Source organism: Tachypleus tridentatus, chromosome 6 (genome assembly GCF_004210375.1).
Source record: "Tachypleus tridentatus isolate NWPU-2018 chromosome 6, ASM421037v1, whole genome shotgun sequence".
In the NCBI taxonomy this organism is placed as follows: domain Eukaryota; kingdom Metazoa; phylum Arthropoda; class Merostomata; order Xiphosura; family Limulidae; genus Tachypleus; species Tachypleus tridentatus.
Genome location: NC_134830.1, coordinates 108,010,790 through 108,025,403, shown reverse-complemented (window position 1 = coordinate 108,025,403; position 14,614 = coordinate 108,010,790). Strand labels below are relative to the sequence as shown.

General features: G+C 28.6%; 1 protein-coding gene across 7 annotated transcripts in view; it reads left to right on the top strand.

The window, feature by feature from the left end:
• The window catches only part of TfIIFbeta (transcription factor TFIIFbeta), a 34,580-nt gene extending 22,210 nt beyond the window's left edge, over positions 1–12,370 (top strand). For all 7 annotated transcript variants that reach the window (XM_076506847.1, XM_076506844.1, XM_076506845.1 and 4 more), the window contains 4 exons: positions 3,674–3,755; positions 8,843–8,939; positions 9,251–9,394; positions 9,848–12,370. In XM_076506847.1, coding sequence (XP_076362962.1) covers positions 3,674–3,755; positions 8,843–8,939; positions 9,251–9,394; positions 9,848–9,967 — 443 coding nt within the window. In that variant the 3' untranslated portion in view covers positions 9,968–12,370. The remainder of the gene's footprint in view (positions 1–3,673; positions 3,756–8,842; positions 8,940–9,250; positions 9,395–9,847) is intronic.
• The last annotated feature ends 2,244 nt before the right edge of the window (positions 12,371–14,614 follow it).

Genomic DNA, 14,614 nt, shown 5'->3' with positions numbered 1-14,614 from the left:
TAACATGGAAATCATGAAGTAAGAATCTTACCTTGTGAATTTTGAAAGATTCACCTCAATAGCTTGGCCCAAAAATTTTTATTTTATTGATTACTGTGATATTTCAATATATTTTAAGCATCCTGAAATTTTCTTGAAAATCTAATCAGTACAACACAGTTTTCTAAGTAACCAAGGTGTACAATATTTATGATAAGATACATTTAGCAATAAATTCTTGCTTGTTCTCTTCATATTTTGTGTAGCTATTCATAATTGGAATGCTAAGAAATACTTATTTTGGAAATATAAAACTTCTAGCTCTAGTTACTCGTGTAGTTTATAAACAGTTAGCTTTAGACAGATTGTACTTGTGTAATTATGTTCATGAATATGGCACTAGCAATTTTAATAATTTACTTGTGGTTGTTTTTCTGAAATTGTGAAGTCTATAATGTTATGATGATAGCATGAAACCCACTTTTCCTGTCATTAAAATCATTATGAACATTCTATGGTTTCCATTGGGATATTTCAAAATGTTCTAAGCATTCTGAAAATTTCATGAAATAGATTTCATTTGCATTAACCCCCTGCAAGTACAATGGTAAGTCTATGGATTTACAATGCTAAAATCAGAGGTTTGATTCCCCTCGGTGGGCTCAGCAGATAGCTTGATGCGGCTTTGCTATAAAAAAAAAAAACAACAACACACATTTGCAGTATTCATGAAAACAACCAAATCAATTTTCTTCAATTCTACTTCTTATATAGCACCATGTGAAACCTGTCTTTACCTTAAATTCATGGTTATTAAACTTGCATGTAGAGATTATTCAACTTAGAATACTGCTATACCCTCACTGTATGCAACATAAATATCACAAGTACCTAAATATTTGTTATTGAATATCACATACACTAAATGTTACAATAACAATACACTGATACATAGAGCTTGGTTAAACAATGACTGTAGTTTTTGTATGTAAATTACGACTTCAAATTTTATTCTCATTCATGACAAGCCATTGTCAATCTAGTAAGATAATTATTCTCTGTATCTTTATGTTATTGTATAACAACAATAACCACTGAAATGCAGGAGCCTCGTACACAGTAAACAGGATATTAAACAAAAAGCTTTTTTCTTTGTTTCTAATAGTCACATTCCACTTAACCTGAACTAATAATGGCAAGATTTTTTTACCTGCTTGTACTTATTGTAACCTGAACCAAGTATTAATAAACTGTAGTAGTTGTTTACAGAAACCAGTTTTAAGTGTGTACTTGTCACAAACTGAAATGAATATAAATAAACTGTATCAGTATTTATAAAGGTGAACTGCAACAGTAGCTTATAGAAATTGGCATTTAAATGTTTTCTTGCTGTTTAACCCAACGTGGCTCAGTCAATTTGACCAACCACATGACCTCTTTCTACTCATTTAGAGTCTATAGATTAAATGTTTCTAACTTTCAAAATATATTGTGTATATCTTTATAAAATATGGCAGTCTTTCAGTTAACATTTTAAGTCTTTCACATAAAAAGTTATTTTTATTAAATTAAAGATTTGTCCATGAATATATGGAGTATTTATTTTAAGTAGTCCATGTGCACAGTAATTTTCATGTTAAGATTAAAGATACATTTCCTTATCTCAAAAATCTCAAATTTCTTTTGTGTATTCCATAAGACCTCCTAAATATACTTAAAACGTTTTTTTTTTCAGTAAAATATATTTCATTCGTTATTTTCTCTGCCCTAACTGTGAAAACATGATCAGTAAATTTGACTGACCTCATAATTATGAAAAAAAAAAACCCAATAGATCTAAATTACCCTTCTTTTTTTTCCAGAATGACTTAAACTTGTAACATGAATTTACATTTGTTTATCCTAATTAAATTAAAGCTCAAGACAGTATACATCTATATAATTACATTTTATTGTTTTATTGCTCTTTGGATGCCCTTTAAACCTGACTAACTACTATCTCTGCTATTATGTTGTAAATCACTTGGTGAATGTGCAGCTCTTAATTATGCTATCAAGTTACATTATCTATGAGCTACTTGTGTGCATGTTTCATGAAACATTTTTATTATTTATTTTACCTAATCTAATCTTAGCTCACTTAAGAAGGTCTATGTTTTTACATTTTATTTACTTTTATAGTAATAAATAAACATGAAATACAATAAATAAAGTACTTACCCAATCTTCTTTTTTCTTGCTATTGATTGTTGATGACACTTAACCCTACTTTTTACATTGATGGTAGTAAAACATCACAAAATGTTTATTCCATTAAATAGTGGACCAAAGAACATAATCTAATAATATACAAAAAAATAAACAATTTTCCCTAATTCTCAAATTTTTTTAGCTTACTTACTGTACAACAAGAGCCACTAAAAATTAATTTAAGTCAGTCAATAACTTTTCTATGGAAATGAAGGTTGTACTCTGGGTAAAGTTGCATTATTATTTGATAGATGAAAACCTTGGCTTTCTATTTGTTATAGATAACAAATAATTAAGTGTTAGAAAGAACTATTAACAAATCCATAAAGGGAGAATGTACCAGGTGGGTTTGGCAAGAGGGGACTGGTTTTCTATTTGATAGCTCTGTAATCAAACAAAATTGAAGACTATAAAAATTATGGTTTGTCTGAGCAATGGTAATTTTATATTGAGTAAATGACATTTAATTTTGTACTTTTTAGAGAGGTGGTTGATAAAATAGAGAAAATGTGTTTCACACTAGGAAAAATTCAGAATATTTTTAAATATTGCTTTATAGAAATAAGAACTTAAATCTTGCATACTATTTAAATATGGATTATTAGCTAAAATTTTATGTTATACTAATTTGTATAATATAAACAAAAAATAGTTTAATAAATTCTTGAATGTAAAATACTAAAACATGCTCACTAAAGGAAACCCAGGGTGAGAGGGTTAAGTAATCAAGTATAAATAAACTATATCAATGATTTACATAAGTAAAGTATGGCAGTAGTTTACAGAAATTGGCATTTAAATGTGTTATTGCTGTGTAATTAGTTGAATATTACTAAACTGTAGCAGTAGTTTACAAAAAATTGATACTATATAAGTGGGTTTCAGAAATTGATTTTTAGTGTGTCCTTGCTGTTTAATCAATTCATCATTAGTATTCTGTAGCAGTAGTTTTCAGAAATAGACATTTAAATATACAAGTTAGTGACTTTACTGGGGAAGTGTAGATACAGAAGTGTAAATTGAAATTCCTACTCTACAAAAGTAATAAACTATATGAATTTGCATATTGAAAAATTACTACATGTATAGAGAGAAGAATCGTAATGGCTACAGACATTAAACATGAATTGTTTTGTTTTTTCTTGTCATAATGGCTACTAACACGTTAATTTTTTTTTTCATATTTTTAATTAGATTGATATTTCACTTTCACAAGAAATGTAGAAAAGTTGAATTTGTCATATTGCTATAAATAGTGTTATATTGTAACAGGTTAGAAATATAGTGATATTGCTATTTAATAAAAGATAAGAATTTCAGTTAAATACTATGAACACAAACTTTTTTATCACATTAACAGTTTGTTCAGCTGTCTTTCTGAGTTTTGATATGATTTAATAGATTTTGTAAATAATAGATAAATGTTCTTGCATTATTTTCATAGGGAAAATTGTATTAGAGGGACATGTGGTTCAAAAAGGAGAATGCAGGCCAATTGTTAATGAAAAATACATGCAGCTAAAGAGGTATGCTGTTAAAACCTTTTTTCACATTCTGTCAACTAATTATTAATAACATTCATTACTGTTGTGTAGAACATATTTTGTGTTCCATATTATATATTTATATATTACCATATATGTCCAGACATAATGCACACTTTTTTCCCCTCATGAAAAACTGTGTATTTATATTCATGCATGTTCAAGTTAGTGACTTTATTGGGGAAGTGTTGATAAAAAGTATAAATTGAAATTCCTACTCTTCGAAAAATGTTGCATATGCAATATATAGGATGGATCATGACATGTTGTAGTAATCAGAAAATGAAGCAAAGATTTAAGGAAGCAAATCCAATGGTAGTGACAGTTCTAGCAGTGATGAAGATTTATGTGAATGTGAATGATTATCTTAGTGTATTACCACATATAAACTTCTTACTAAATTTTGTAAAATTGTTGTGTAATAAATTTCCAAAAATATTTAATACATTAATAGTTATTCTTTGATAAATTGTTTAAGCAGTGTATTCACGATGAAACTTTGTAGAATGAACAGCAACTGCCTGTTGTGGAAACACAAGCGTAAAGGATGACATTTCGAAAGTCTTCTGCTTTTTGTCTTCAGGTTGTGTACTGCATTTAGAAAGTACCCAATACATTTTGTACAAATGATGTTTAAAAAAATTTTCTTCAGTTCAACCTTTCAGAATTGGGTGTGCATTGTATTTGAGCAAATATGGTATATTATCAAAGCTATATTTCTGTTAACTTCAAAAAATGTTTTTTTTTAATATAGAGCTACTTAACAAGGCATGTTGTGCTAACCATGCATGTTTTGTCAAATTACAAGTTTTTTTTAATCCTAGTGTTAATTTATTCTACGTATTTTGTTGCTTAATTTTCAGCTAATCTAAATATATCAGTATTTCATTTGAGTATATTTATTAACAAGCATCATTAAAGTATTGTAGAACAACAACGTACTGAATGTAAAATAATAGTTTATGGGTTCTTAGTCTACTACATATCACTTGTCAGATGCCCCCCTCCCCTTGGGACAGCAGTATGTCTGTAGATTTACAACATTAGAAACTGGGTTTCAATACCTGTGGTGGGCAGAGCACAAATAGCTCAATGTGTAGCTTTGTGTTAACGCTCTCAATGTGGGCTTGACCAACCATGTGACATACTTAAATTCATTTAAAGTTGATATATTTAATACTACAAACTCTCATATAGGGTATATATCTTTAAAAAATTTGGCAGTCTTTCAGTTAACATTTTAAGTCTTTCACATACAAAGATCCATACTTTAAGTGAAGTATTTTTAATAAACTTAAATAAAGATTTGTTCATGAATATATCATATATTTGTTTTGAATAATCCATGTGAAGAGTAATATTTGTTAACTACAAACAAACTTTTGTTTTGTACTGCTGTTTTTATCTGCACCTACTTTAACAGTTAACATCACAAAGTAATGTTCTCATTATTAATTAAGCTTAAGATAATAACTGATTATAAATCATTAATCAGCCCAAATAATTAAAGATGAAACTTAATCTGCTATACCTAAAAGACAGTCTTGATTTCAAAGAGACTTGATTTTTCTTTTGAAAATACAGCACAATTAATAGAGTAGGACAAAATAAAGTTAATCATATAATAAGCAGATTTTGTTTTTAGTAGAAACCATTGATTTTACTAACATGAAATAAACCTTACTCTCAAATTACAGCACAAAATCTAGAATATAAAGTTATATATCCTAACATTGATAAGTAATTATTCTTTATCATATTTCAAGCTCTCTTTAGGAAGGACTTAAGGAATAAGGTACAAAATAATTTTGCCAAAAACTAAAGTTACTGTTGAGACTAATACTTCACTTGCTCATGTTACTCAAACTTATATTTCATGGTTACTTTCCCATTTCTGATATGAATATCTTTACAAATAATATAATCATAATGATATTTACATTTTGCTCATTCTAACCTCTTACTCTTTTAATTTATACATTATATAAACTTTTAATTTCAACAACTTTTACATACTAACAGACATGTGGTGTAAAAATAATTTTTAATGTCCTAATACATTTCAGTATTATAAAAAAAAATATCCTATACATATCATTTATTATCTTAAATTTCAAACCTGTAAGTAAGTTTCTGCCTAACATACCTAATAATTCTTGAAGAGCATATGTGTGTTTCCTATAACAAATCAAGAGTTTTAAGTTAAAAAACATCTCTAAATAATAAAGACACTGTTATACTACCAACTGACAAATGTTATTTAAATTGTTCTTTTACTGAATGGAAAAAGGCACTGTTATCCAACCAACAAATATTACTTAACTCTAAACTGACTTGAATCTTCACTCCAAAGTGAGTTTGAGTTTTCATACTATATCTTTTAGCATGATTTCTGTATCTTCACAAAATGTAGCAGGGTTGTAGTAGGTATAACGAATCTTTTACAGATAAAAAAGAAAAACTTTTAATGAAGTATTTTTGCTAAAGCATCATAAATATATGGAGTCAACATGTTGACTGTTCGAACTGCAAAATGATTTTCATGTTAAGATTACAAATTCATTTGTGCATCTGAAAATTGTAAATTTTCATTTGAATAATCTCTAAAACCTCCTTAATTAATTTAAAACATTATTTTTCAGTGGATATTTACATTTTATCTGTTATTTCCTCTGCCTCAACTCTATACAAGGTTAATCAAATTGACCAACCTTGTAACCACTGTCAAAAAATGTGAAATAAATCTAAATTACCCTGTTTTTTCTAGAATGACTTCAATTTGGAATGGAAAACTAAACTTATTTATCCTAAATAGCTCAAAAGTAGTACCAGTATACAGCTATTTCTACCTACATTTTATTGTTTTATTGCCCTTTGAACCATGGCCAACTAATAATCTTGCCATACAAATTGTAAATCACTTGGTGAAGGGATATCTCGCATTACCGTTTTGAATTACATGATACATAAGCTGTTCATGAAAATATTTTTATTGTTTTACTTAGCTAATTTAATCTATTAAATTTCTAATTTTAAGTTTTAATTTCTTTATAGTAAAATATAAACAATTATTTCAAGAAATATAACATCTTGGTAATTTTTTTTTTCTGTTGCTGTCATTGTGATAAAACTTAACCGTGTTTTATGATTATGTTACTAGTACATTGAATTTTTTATTTGATTAAATAATTCACCTAATAACACAATAGTTGCATGTAAACAGTAGACAATGTTCTGTAATTGTAAATTTTTCTGGCTTTCTAACTATATGACAAGAGTTATTAAATTTAAATTCAGCTAAACTCATCCATATGCTCCCATGGAAATAAGATGTGAACTGAAAATGAAATAGAGAATTCTCTGGACAAAAACAATGTAATATAATAATTAATTTATGGATAAAAACTTTGACTTTCTCTTTGTTATAAATAATATAGTTTTAAACATCAGACATAATTCTTGTCAATTTGTGAAAGAGAGGATGTGAGAGGTAAGCATTGGCAAGAGAGGTCTGATTTTGTATTTTATAACTCTAACCAAACTGGATTAAAGCTTTAAAACTTGTGCTTTGTTTGTGTAATAACAATATTGTAATGAATAATTTACATTTATAATGTATACTTCCTGTACTAGGATGGGATTGAAGATATTATATAATATTAAAATGTAATTTGTTAATTACATTTTTATGTCAAGTTTGCTTGTATGCCATTTTTATAAAGTAGTTTAATTAAATTTTGAATGTGACTTTAAAATGTGAGACAGTTAAGTCATTGTTTCAATCTGAATGATAGATACTGTTGTGCAATGAACTGATAAATATTACTCGAGGAATTTTTTTCACTCAGAATAATATAGACACTGTTATACAACCGACAAATGTTACTTAAGTCTTTGTTTGACCTGAGTGATACATACAGTATTATATGACTAGTTGAGAAATGTTAATCAATTTAATAATTGAGTGTTACTATCCAAGTGAAGCTTTAAGGCAACATTAGGGTATTATATACCATGCTCTTTTCTTTAACCCTAAACATAGGTAATGCATTTAACTGTTATTCTTGAAATGCTTAAAGCTTTGCAAAAATTAAACTGGATTTGATGCATTAATCAGATAAACTAAAAAAAATTGGTGTTCCTGTATTTTTTTTATATATACATAAAAGTTTAACAGCTTGCCACATCTCAGAACTGTAAAGAATCTTGGCTTCATTTCTTTTATTTACAGTCAGTAGCTTGTTTGCATGATTATTGTGTTAGGACTTCACACATGTTTGTAACATTCTATAAGTTTAAATTGCCCATTCTTTGTAATTTTTTTACTTATCTCTGCTATTGAGGTAGTTGCATTATATACAGTACTGTGCAAAAGTATTAGGAAAAGAAAATATTTTGTTGTTCTTTCCATTTTATGAGACTAATTCTTCCATGCCATTTCAGAATGTAAATTTCAATGCTATGGTAATGCTTCACTTATCCTTTAGAATTTCCATATACTTGCATCAAGGGTATGTTAAAATGGTTCTGTTTGAATGAACATACTGATGAAATTTAGGGTATGAAATAACAGTTGTGGTGCCCATGTGGAATCTTAATTATATAGAAAGGAGCTGGCAAATGGTACTGGTACATGCTAGGAGAAATCAATTTAATACTTCTCCACAAATAAGCCTTAATAAAAACTGTTTTTAACGTACATATTAAGTTTTCTTTTCATGGCATGACCCAAAAAAGTGTGGAGAATTGTCAGTAAAGCATAAAAGCTTTATATAGTGCTGGTTGGACTCTGACAAATTGCTGCAGACTTGAAGTTCTCCCTAAATACTGTCAAGTACACCCTAGATCATGAGATTCAGACAGGTAAATTTGCAAGTAGGGAAGGAAGTTGCATGGATAATTGATACATTTCATTTATTATTCTATGATGTATGGTACACACTTTATTCTAAAACTGGCATTAAAAGTTGTAGACTATATAGTCATATTTGGACTAAGTTTTGATGTGATATTTTCAGTTATTGTATTTAGGAACACAAATATTAAATCTAGATTACAAAATATTTCAGACAGTCAATCCTTCAGGCTAGTCAGCCACAAAGGTCGGTGAAGCAAATTGCAAAGATTGTCCAAAACTTTAAACCTGTGTCTGATCACAAAAACAATGTAAGTTTGATACTTAATTTTACATCCCTCTTTCATATAAAATTTAAAAAAGCATTTAAGTTTAGTAAGTTTTTAATACTTTTTTATCTTTAAGAAGCATACACTTTAAACAAGTTGTGATTCTGTTTGTGAAAATACAAATTAAATATGTTTACCATTTAAGGACTTATTCAAGTCGAGGGAAATAATTTAGTAATAAATGTTATTTAATCCAAAAAAGATAAGTAATTATTTAAATAATGATTAAAAAATTAGTTATATTGCCATATAATGGTATTTCCTATTCTAACCAAATCTTATAAATACAACAGATAGAATTTGAACAACGTAAAAAAGCTGAAGGCAAGAAATCCAGGGAAGACAAAGAGAAAGTTATGGATATGCTTTTTGCAGCATTTGAGAAACACCAATATTACAATCTCAAAGATTTGGAAAAAATTACAAGGCAACCAATTGTAAGATATGTACATTTTTATCATAAATTGAAGATTGTTAAATTTCTTTAAAAACATCATAAGGGTATTTCATATTGGTTGCTTGAACACATTAAGGAAGTAGCTGGTAGATAATTATACATGTTAGCTTTCACTAACTAACATTGTGAGTTTGAAACAAAATTTTGCTGAAGTGCTATATATTTTTCATTTTCTTAATAAAATACTAAGCTATTCATTTTTGTCTTTGAACTGTGTATTGAAGTGAAAAAGTATATTTAATATTGTTTTTTTTTCAAATTATTTTATGTACATCTTATGTACATGCAAAATTTGTTTAAATGTTATTTTGTATGTAATTTGAAAATTTTTTAAAGGAGTGGAAATTATGTTATCTTTTCTCCTTGCTTCAGAGATATTTTTAACTTGATTTGGTTAGTTTTTAAATGTAATATATTTTTTAAATATTTACAGCCTTATCTGAAAGAAATCTTGAAAGAGATTTGTAATTACAATGCCAAGAATCCTCATAAGAACATGTGGGAACTGAAGCCTGAGTTTAGACATTACAAAGAGAAAAACAGTGCATCATAACAGACTTTCATACTTGTAATAGTCTGTTTTAGGAAATTAACTGAAGTTATGCTTAATTTTGATGAGGATGAGGAGGAAGAATGAAGAATTCCAAGAAACAAATATTCCAATAAAACCTCACAATTAAGACTGTCATAACATCTTTCAGCTTATAAAACATTATCCATTCAAATTTTAAAATTCCAAGCTTGTTATGGTAATTGTAAAATATTATGATTAAAAATAGGAATTTAAATCCAGTAGCTCTTAATATATAAATCACTTGATTTTAACAGAAACCATAAGTATTTCAGAAATTGGGAGTAAGCTCCCATAAATCATGTGCTATATTTATTTTCTCTGATATATTTTTATGAGCCTTGTTCTAAAAGTTGTATGATAAAAACCACTGTGTTTTGTAATACAATTCTTTTGGGTAGAAACCATGGTCTTGATATTGTCACTTTTGCCAAGGTAATTATAATTTGTTGTTAGCCACAGAAGTATCTTTGAATTTCACATTTTAATTACCATATTATTTGAGATTAAGAAAATATCTTCTATTGTTACAACATCTAAAAAAATTGAAACTTTGATAAATTTCCACCCTTCAGTCCTCCTATGTTTATCTAACTTTATCAAAAATTTTAAAAAAGTTATTGTTAGGAAGTCATTTGAGATTCTGCCTGTTACAGAACCTCTAGACATTAGTTGTTGCTTAAACATAGTTAATAAAAGAAGAAAAAATTGAAAAAGATGGAGCTGTTTTTTGTACACATGCTCCAAATGAGGGTTAATGAAATTACACAGTTTTACTATCATTTCTAACATGCACCAGTAAATACCCTGAAATATCAGAGATTGAGTTTTGTATGGGCATGTTAATATCCTACATCTTCCATCAGATGTGCTTTTTAACCACTGTTTTTATGCTGCTGCAATGTCACAATGTGAATTTAATGTTTCAAAGTGAGAAAAACAGTTATAGCAGAACAAATAATGCATATAACTGTATGATATCAAATTTCTTGTAAACTGGTAACATGAATCAGTAATTTATATTTCAGTCTTGCAATATATAAAAATGAATGAATTAATCAAACTACAAGTATAAACATTTTTAATTTTTATATGCATAATGAGATGAAAGATCTGCCACTTCCTTGAAAAAAAAAAGTGTTGAATTTACTATCAAATGAACTGATTTCTATTCCTGATACTTCAAATCAATAATAAATAACATAATATAAATAAATAAATTTAATTATAACCTAAACTTTTTTTATTTTTTTCTGTTTTGGCAGGTTGTAGTAATCTTAACTAATTTTCTATCAGTGGTTAGTACTGAAAATTTGTAAGTTCCATGTACATACTTGTCCTGTAATCATGTATTTGTATTGGCCTGTTTTTACATATGTTCCAAGTAGTTTTGAGATACTGCATTTTAAAATTTTTCAAGCTTTTTGTAAATTTTGTATTTGAAAAAATTTTAAATCAGTTTGCAAAGTCACATGATATGAGGTTCATGATGGTGAAGAAAAGTATTTTAAGTGTTTGAGAAATGAAAGAGGTCTGGCAAAATCAATGACCAAATTGTTATTGCAGTTAGTGTTGAAGTGTATCTATTTATTTATGGGTTTTTTGTTGTTGTTTTATTTCAAAAATTCTTATTATAGATTTGAACTCCCTGCAATATCTTTAATTTGAATTCTCCACCATCAAGATGAACTTTGCAGTAATTTCTAGGCTATGAGGAAGTAAAGCCAATATCCCCATTCAAATTCCCACACAAAATACAGTAGTGGTAGTACATGTTGCATCATACAAGAGTAAAGTTATTTTGTGTACAATTTTTGTAAGTTTTATTAATATAAATGGCCAAGGAAGGCTCTGTTTAGCTTACTTCTCATGACCATTTGAAAATACTGTGTTCCTGTCATTATCTAATGAGAAGTTTTTGGAATGATATAAAAGTATTTTGATATTACTCATTTTCATAGTTCCCTTTTACAATAATGTCTACAAAAGCAGTAATGAAATATGTCCAATCATCACTACTTGAAATCATAGACAAACAAGTTTCATGCAGGAGCTAGTATTAATAAATCAACATGAACATTTGCTTTACACAAGAGGAATAGTGTCAAGCCAACCCCATCAAAGCATGATTTGTTAAGATAAACCAGTGAACTCTTTATTGGAGTACTTTACTTTTGTTCTAACATGAATAGCAGAAACAATTACACTCCTATATAGCCCATTTAATATTCCCTGAGTTTGGTTTCATCAGTATTCATTTTTCTTTGTCCATGACCATTTTGATCATGACTGAAAAAATTTTACTCCTAATCTAATTTTTTTTAGCATTTAGTGTAATATTTGATGTAGCAGATCCAATGAAATAAATCAGTTGTAACACATAAAGATACCAACAAATCTTCTTTCATTCAGGTACTTGGTTACTGGTTTGTTTAGGATTTTATGAAAAGGGATGTGAGGGCTCTGCCCCTAATTCGGCAGCAAGTCATCACCTCTCACTGCCAACTGTTAGGTTACTCTTCCAATGAATAATTGGATTGATCATGACATCATAAAGACGAATCGTGATACATGTAGAAATCAGTAAATTAGTGCGATAATATATCACAGTAATATTTATAATACTTTTTTTCTAAATATTTCTTTTCTGGTCTTGTACAGGTTTTCAATACAAAATATATAACAGCATTGATACTGCTTGAATGATGTTTCAACCAAGGTTTTGTGTTGTAAATATATAGACTACAAAGGACCCTTTGGTTACTATCAATATCGTCATGTAAGTAAGAACACGGATCCTTTAGGCATTAACTTCTGGTTTGGTATTTGGCGAAAAGCGTATATTAAAACAGGGTGCAACGAGCAAAATAACAAAGTATCATCACATATTTTTCATAGTTGAGGGTGCAAAAATCTTGAAACAACAATGTCTAAGAAACAACTGAAACATATCTCTGTAAGGTGCAGATATTGAGAAAATTTATACTTTTTTACACAACTCCTCTACTTTCAGTTAGTTTTGTCCAACGAAAAAAATATATATAAAACTGATTTTGAAATTTGTAAAAGTATTAAAATATGTGCGAGTGACTCATGTCTACTCAGTGAACATTGTAAGATACTGTATTCTAAAGACGGCTGTATGGGTATTAAAGCTTTAATTAAAATAAAGTACGGAATAACGTTTCGACCTTCTTAGGTCACCTTCAGGTTAATGTTTTCCTGTAATTCGTTTTAATTAACGTTTTAATACCCATACCAATGATACTAGCCGTCTTTAGAATATAGTTTTGCTTCAAGTAGGTTTCTCGTTGTCATGAATTGTAAATATCAATAATGCTTTCTTCATATAGAATACGGATTTCTCTATAATGAAGACATATATATATAATGGGGCTTCTTCTGCGAGCTTTCTCAGTTACCTTTAGTGCTGCACGCCCTTGTACATACATCTAGGTGATGGTCTTATTGTGTGCTTGCTTAGCTTTCGCTTGTAATAATCCTAAAAAAAAAAAAACGTCCAATGATAGAACGTGGTACTAAATTGTGTGCTTTGCTTGAGCAGTTTCCTAGGCTCAAACTTATCATAAAGAAAACAAAAGTTTTTTAAATAATTTAATATTAGCTAAAAGGTAGACAACAATGACATCATTCTTTGCTACAGAATTAGCAAGAAAACTTGAATATATGGATGGAAACAGTTTTTCAGTTAATATTAATCATATACAAATAAATTCGTTGCCCTAAAAACAAGTTTCACAATATTGAGCTACTGATGCACTATAAGAATGACAACGAAATTCCACTATTTGATCGAGTAGGAATAACTCCTTTTACTGATATATACTGCTGATTGTCTTCCATTTAATCTATCAATTTCATAATTAAGGACTGCTATTCACAGGTATCTCTTTTGTAGATTTGCGTGAAAATGTTAAAACAAAGAGAAATCTTTATGAGTAAATGCTCCATATAGAAACATGACATTATATTTAAAAATGATAACATATGAATGAGACCACTGTATGAATAAGTTTACTGTGAAAAGTTTTTTATTTGTAAATAATGAAGAAAGCTGGAATGACATAAGGGTATATCACGCATTTTCTACTTTCTAGAGTAATATCAATTTTTTTGTATTCAAAATTACTGATTATTTGGTTTCCACATAGACATACAACACATGGTTCAGGTAGTTTTTGCCATTGTCTTGTTATGTTTGCTTCGCCCTTTAACTGTTTCTATTAGGTAAAGTCTCCTCTACCAACAGGAATATTTCAGTATTGTATGTAGAATCTGGGTTGAATTAGCTTATACTGAATTTTCCTTGGTTCGTCAATAATGATTACAACGCTAAAATCAGGGGTTCGATTCCCCTCGATGGGCTGAGCAGATAGCCTTTTGTGGCTTTGCTATAAGAAAAACACACACTCGTCAATAATGAAATTGACTGGAGATAAAAGCTGATCAGAGAACAGAAATCACGAGGTAACAGTATATACTATACAAAGAAAACGAATTAACATTCAGAATTAAAGCACACTTTCTGAGTTCAGTTGTCCATTACTCAACAACAGGATGGTCCCTGTTACACCAAATATGCTCGCCCCTTTTAGCCGTTGGGACGTT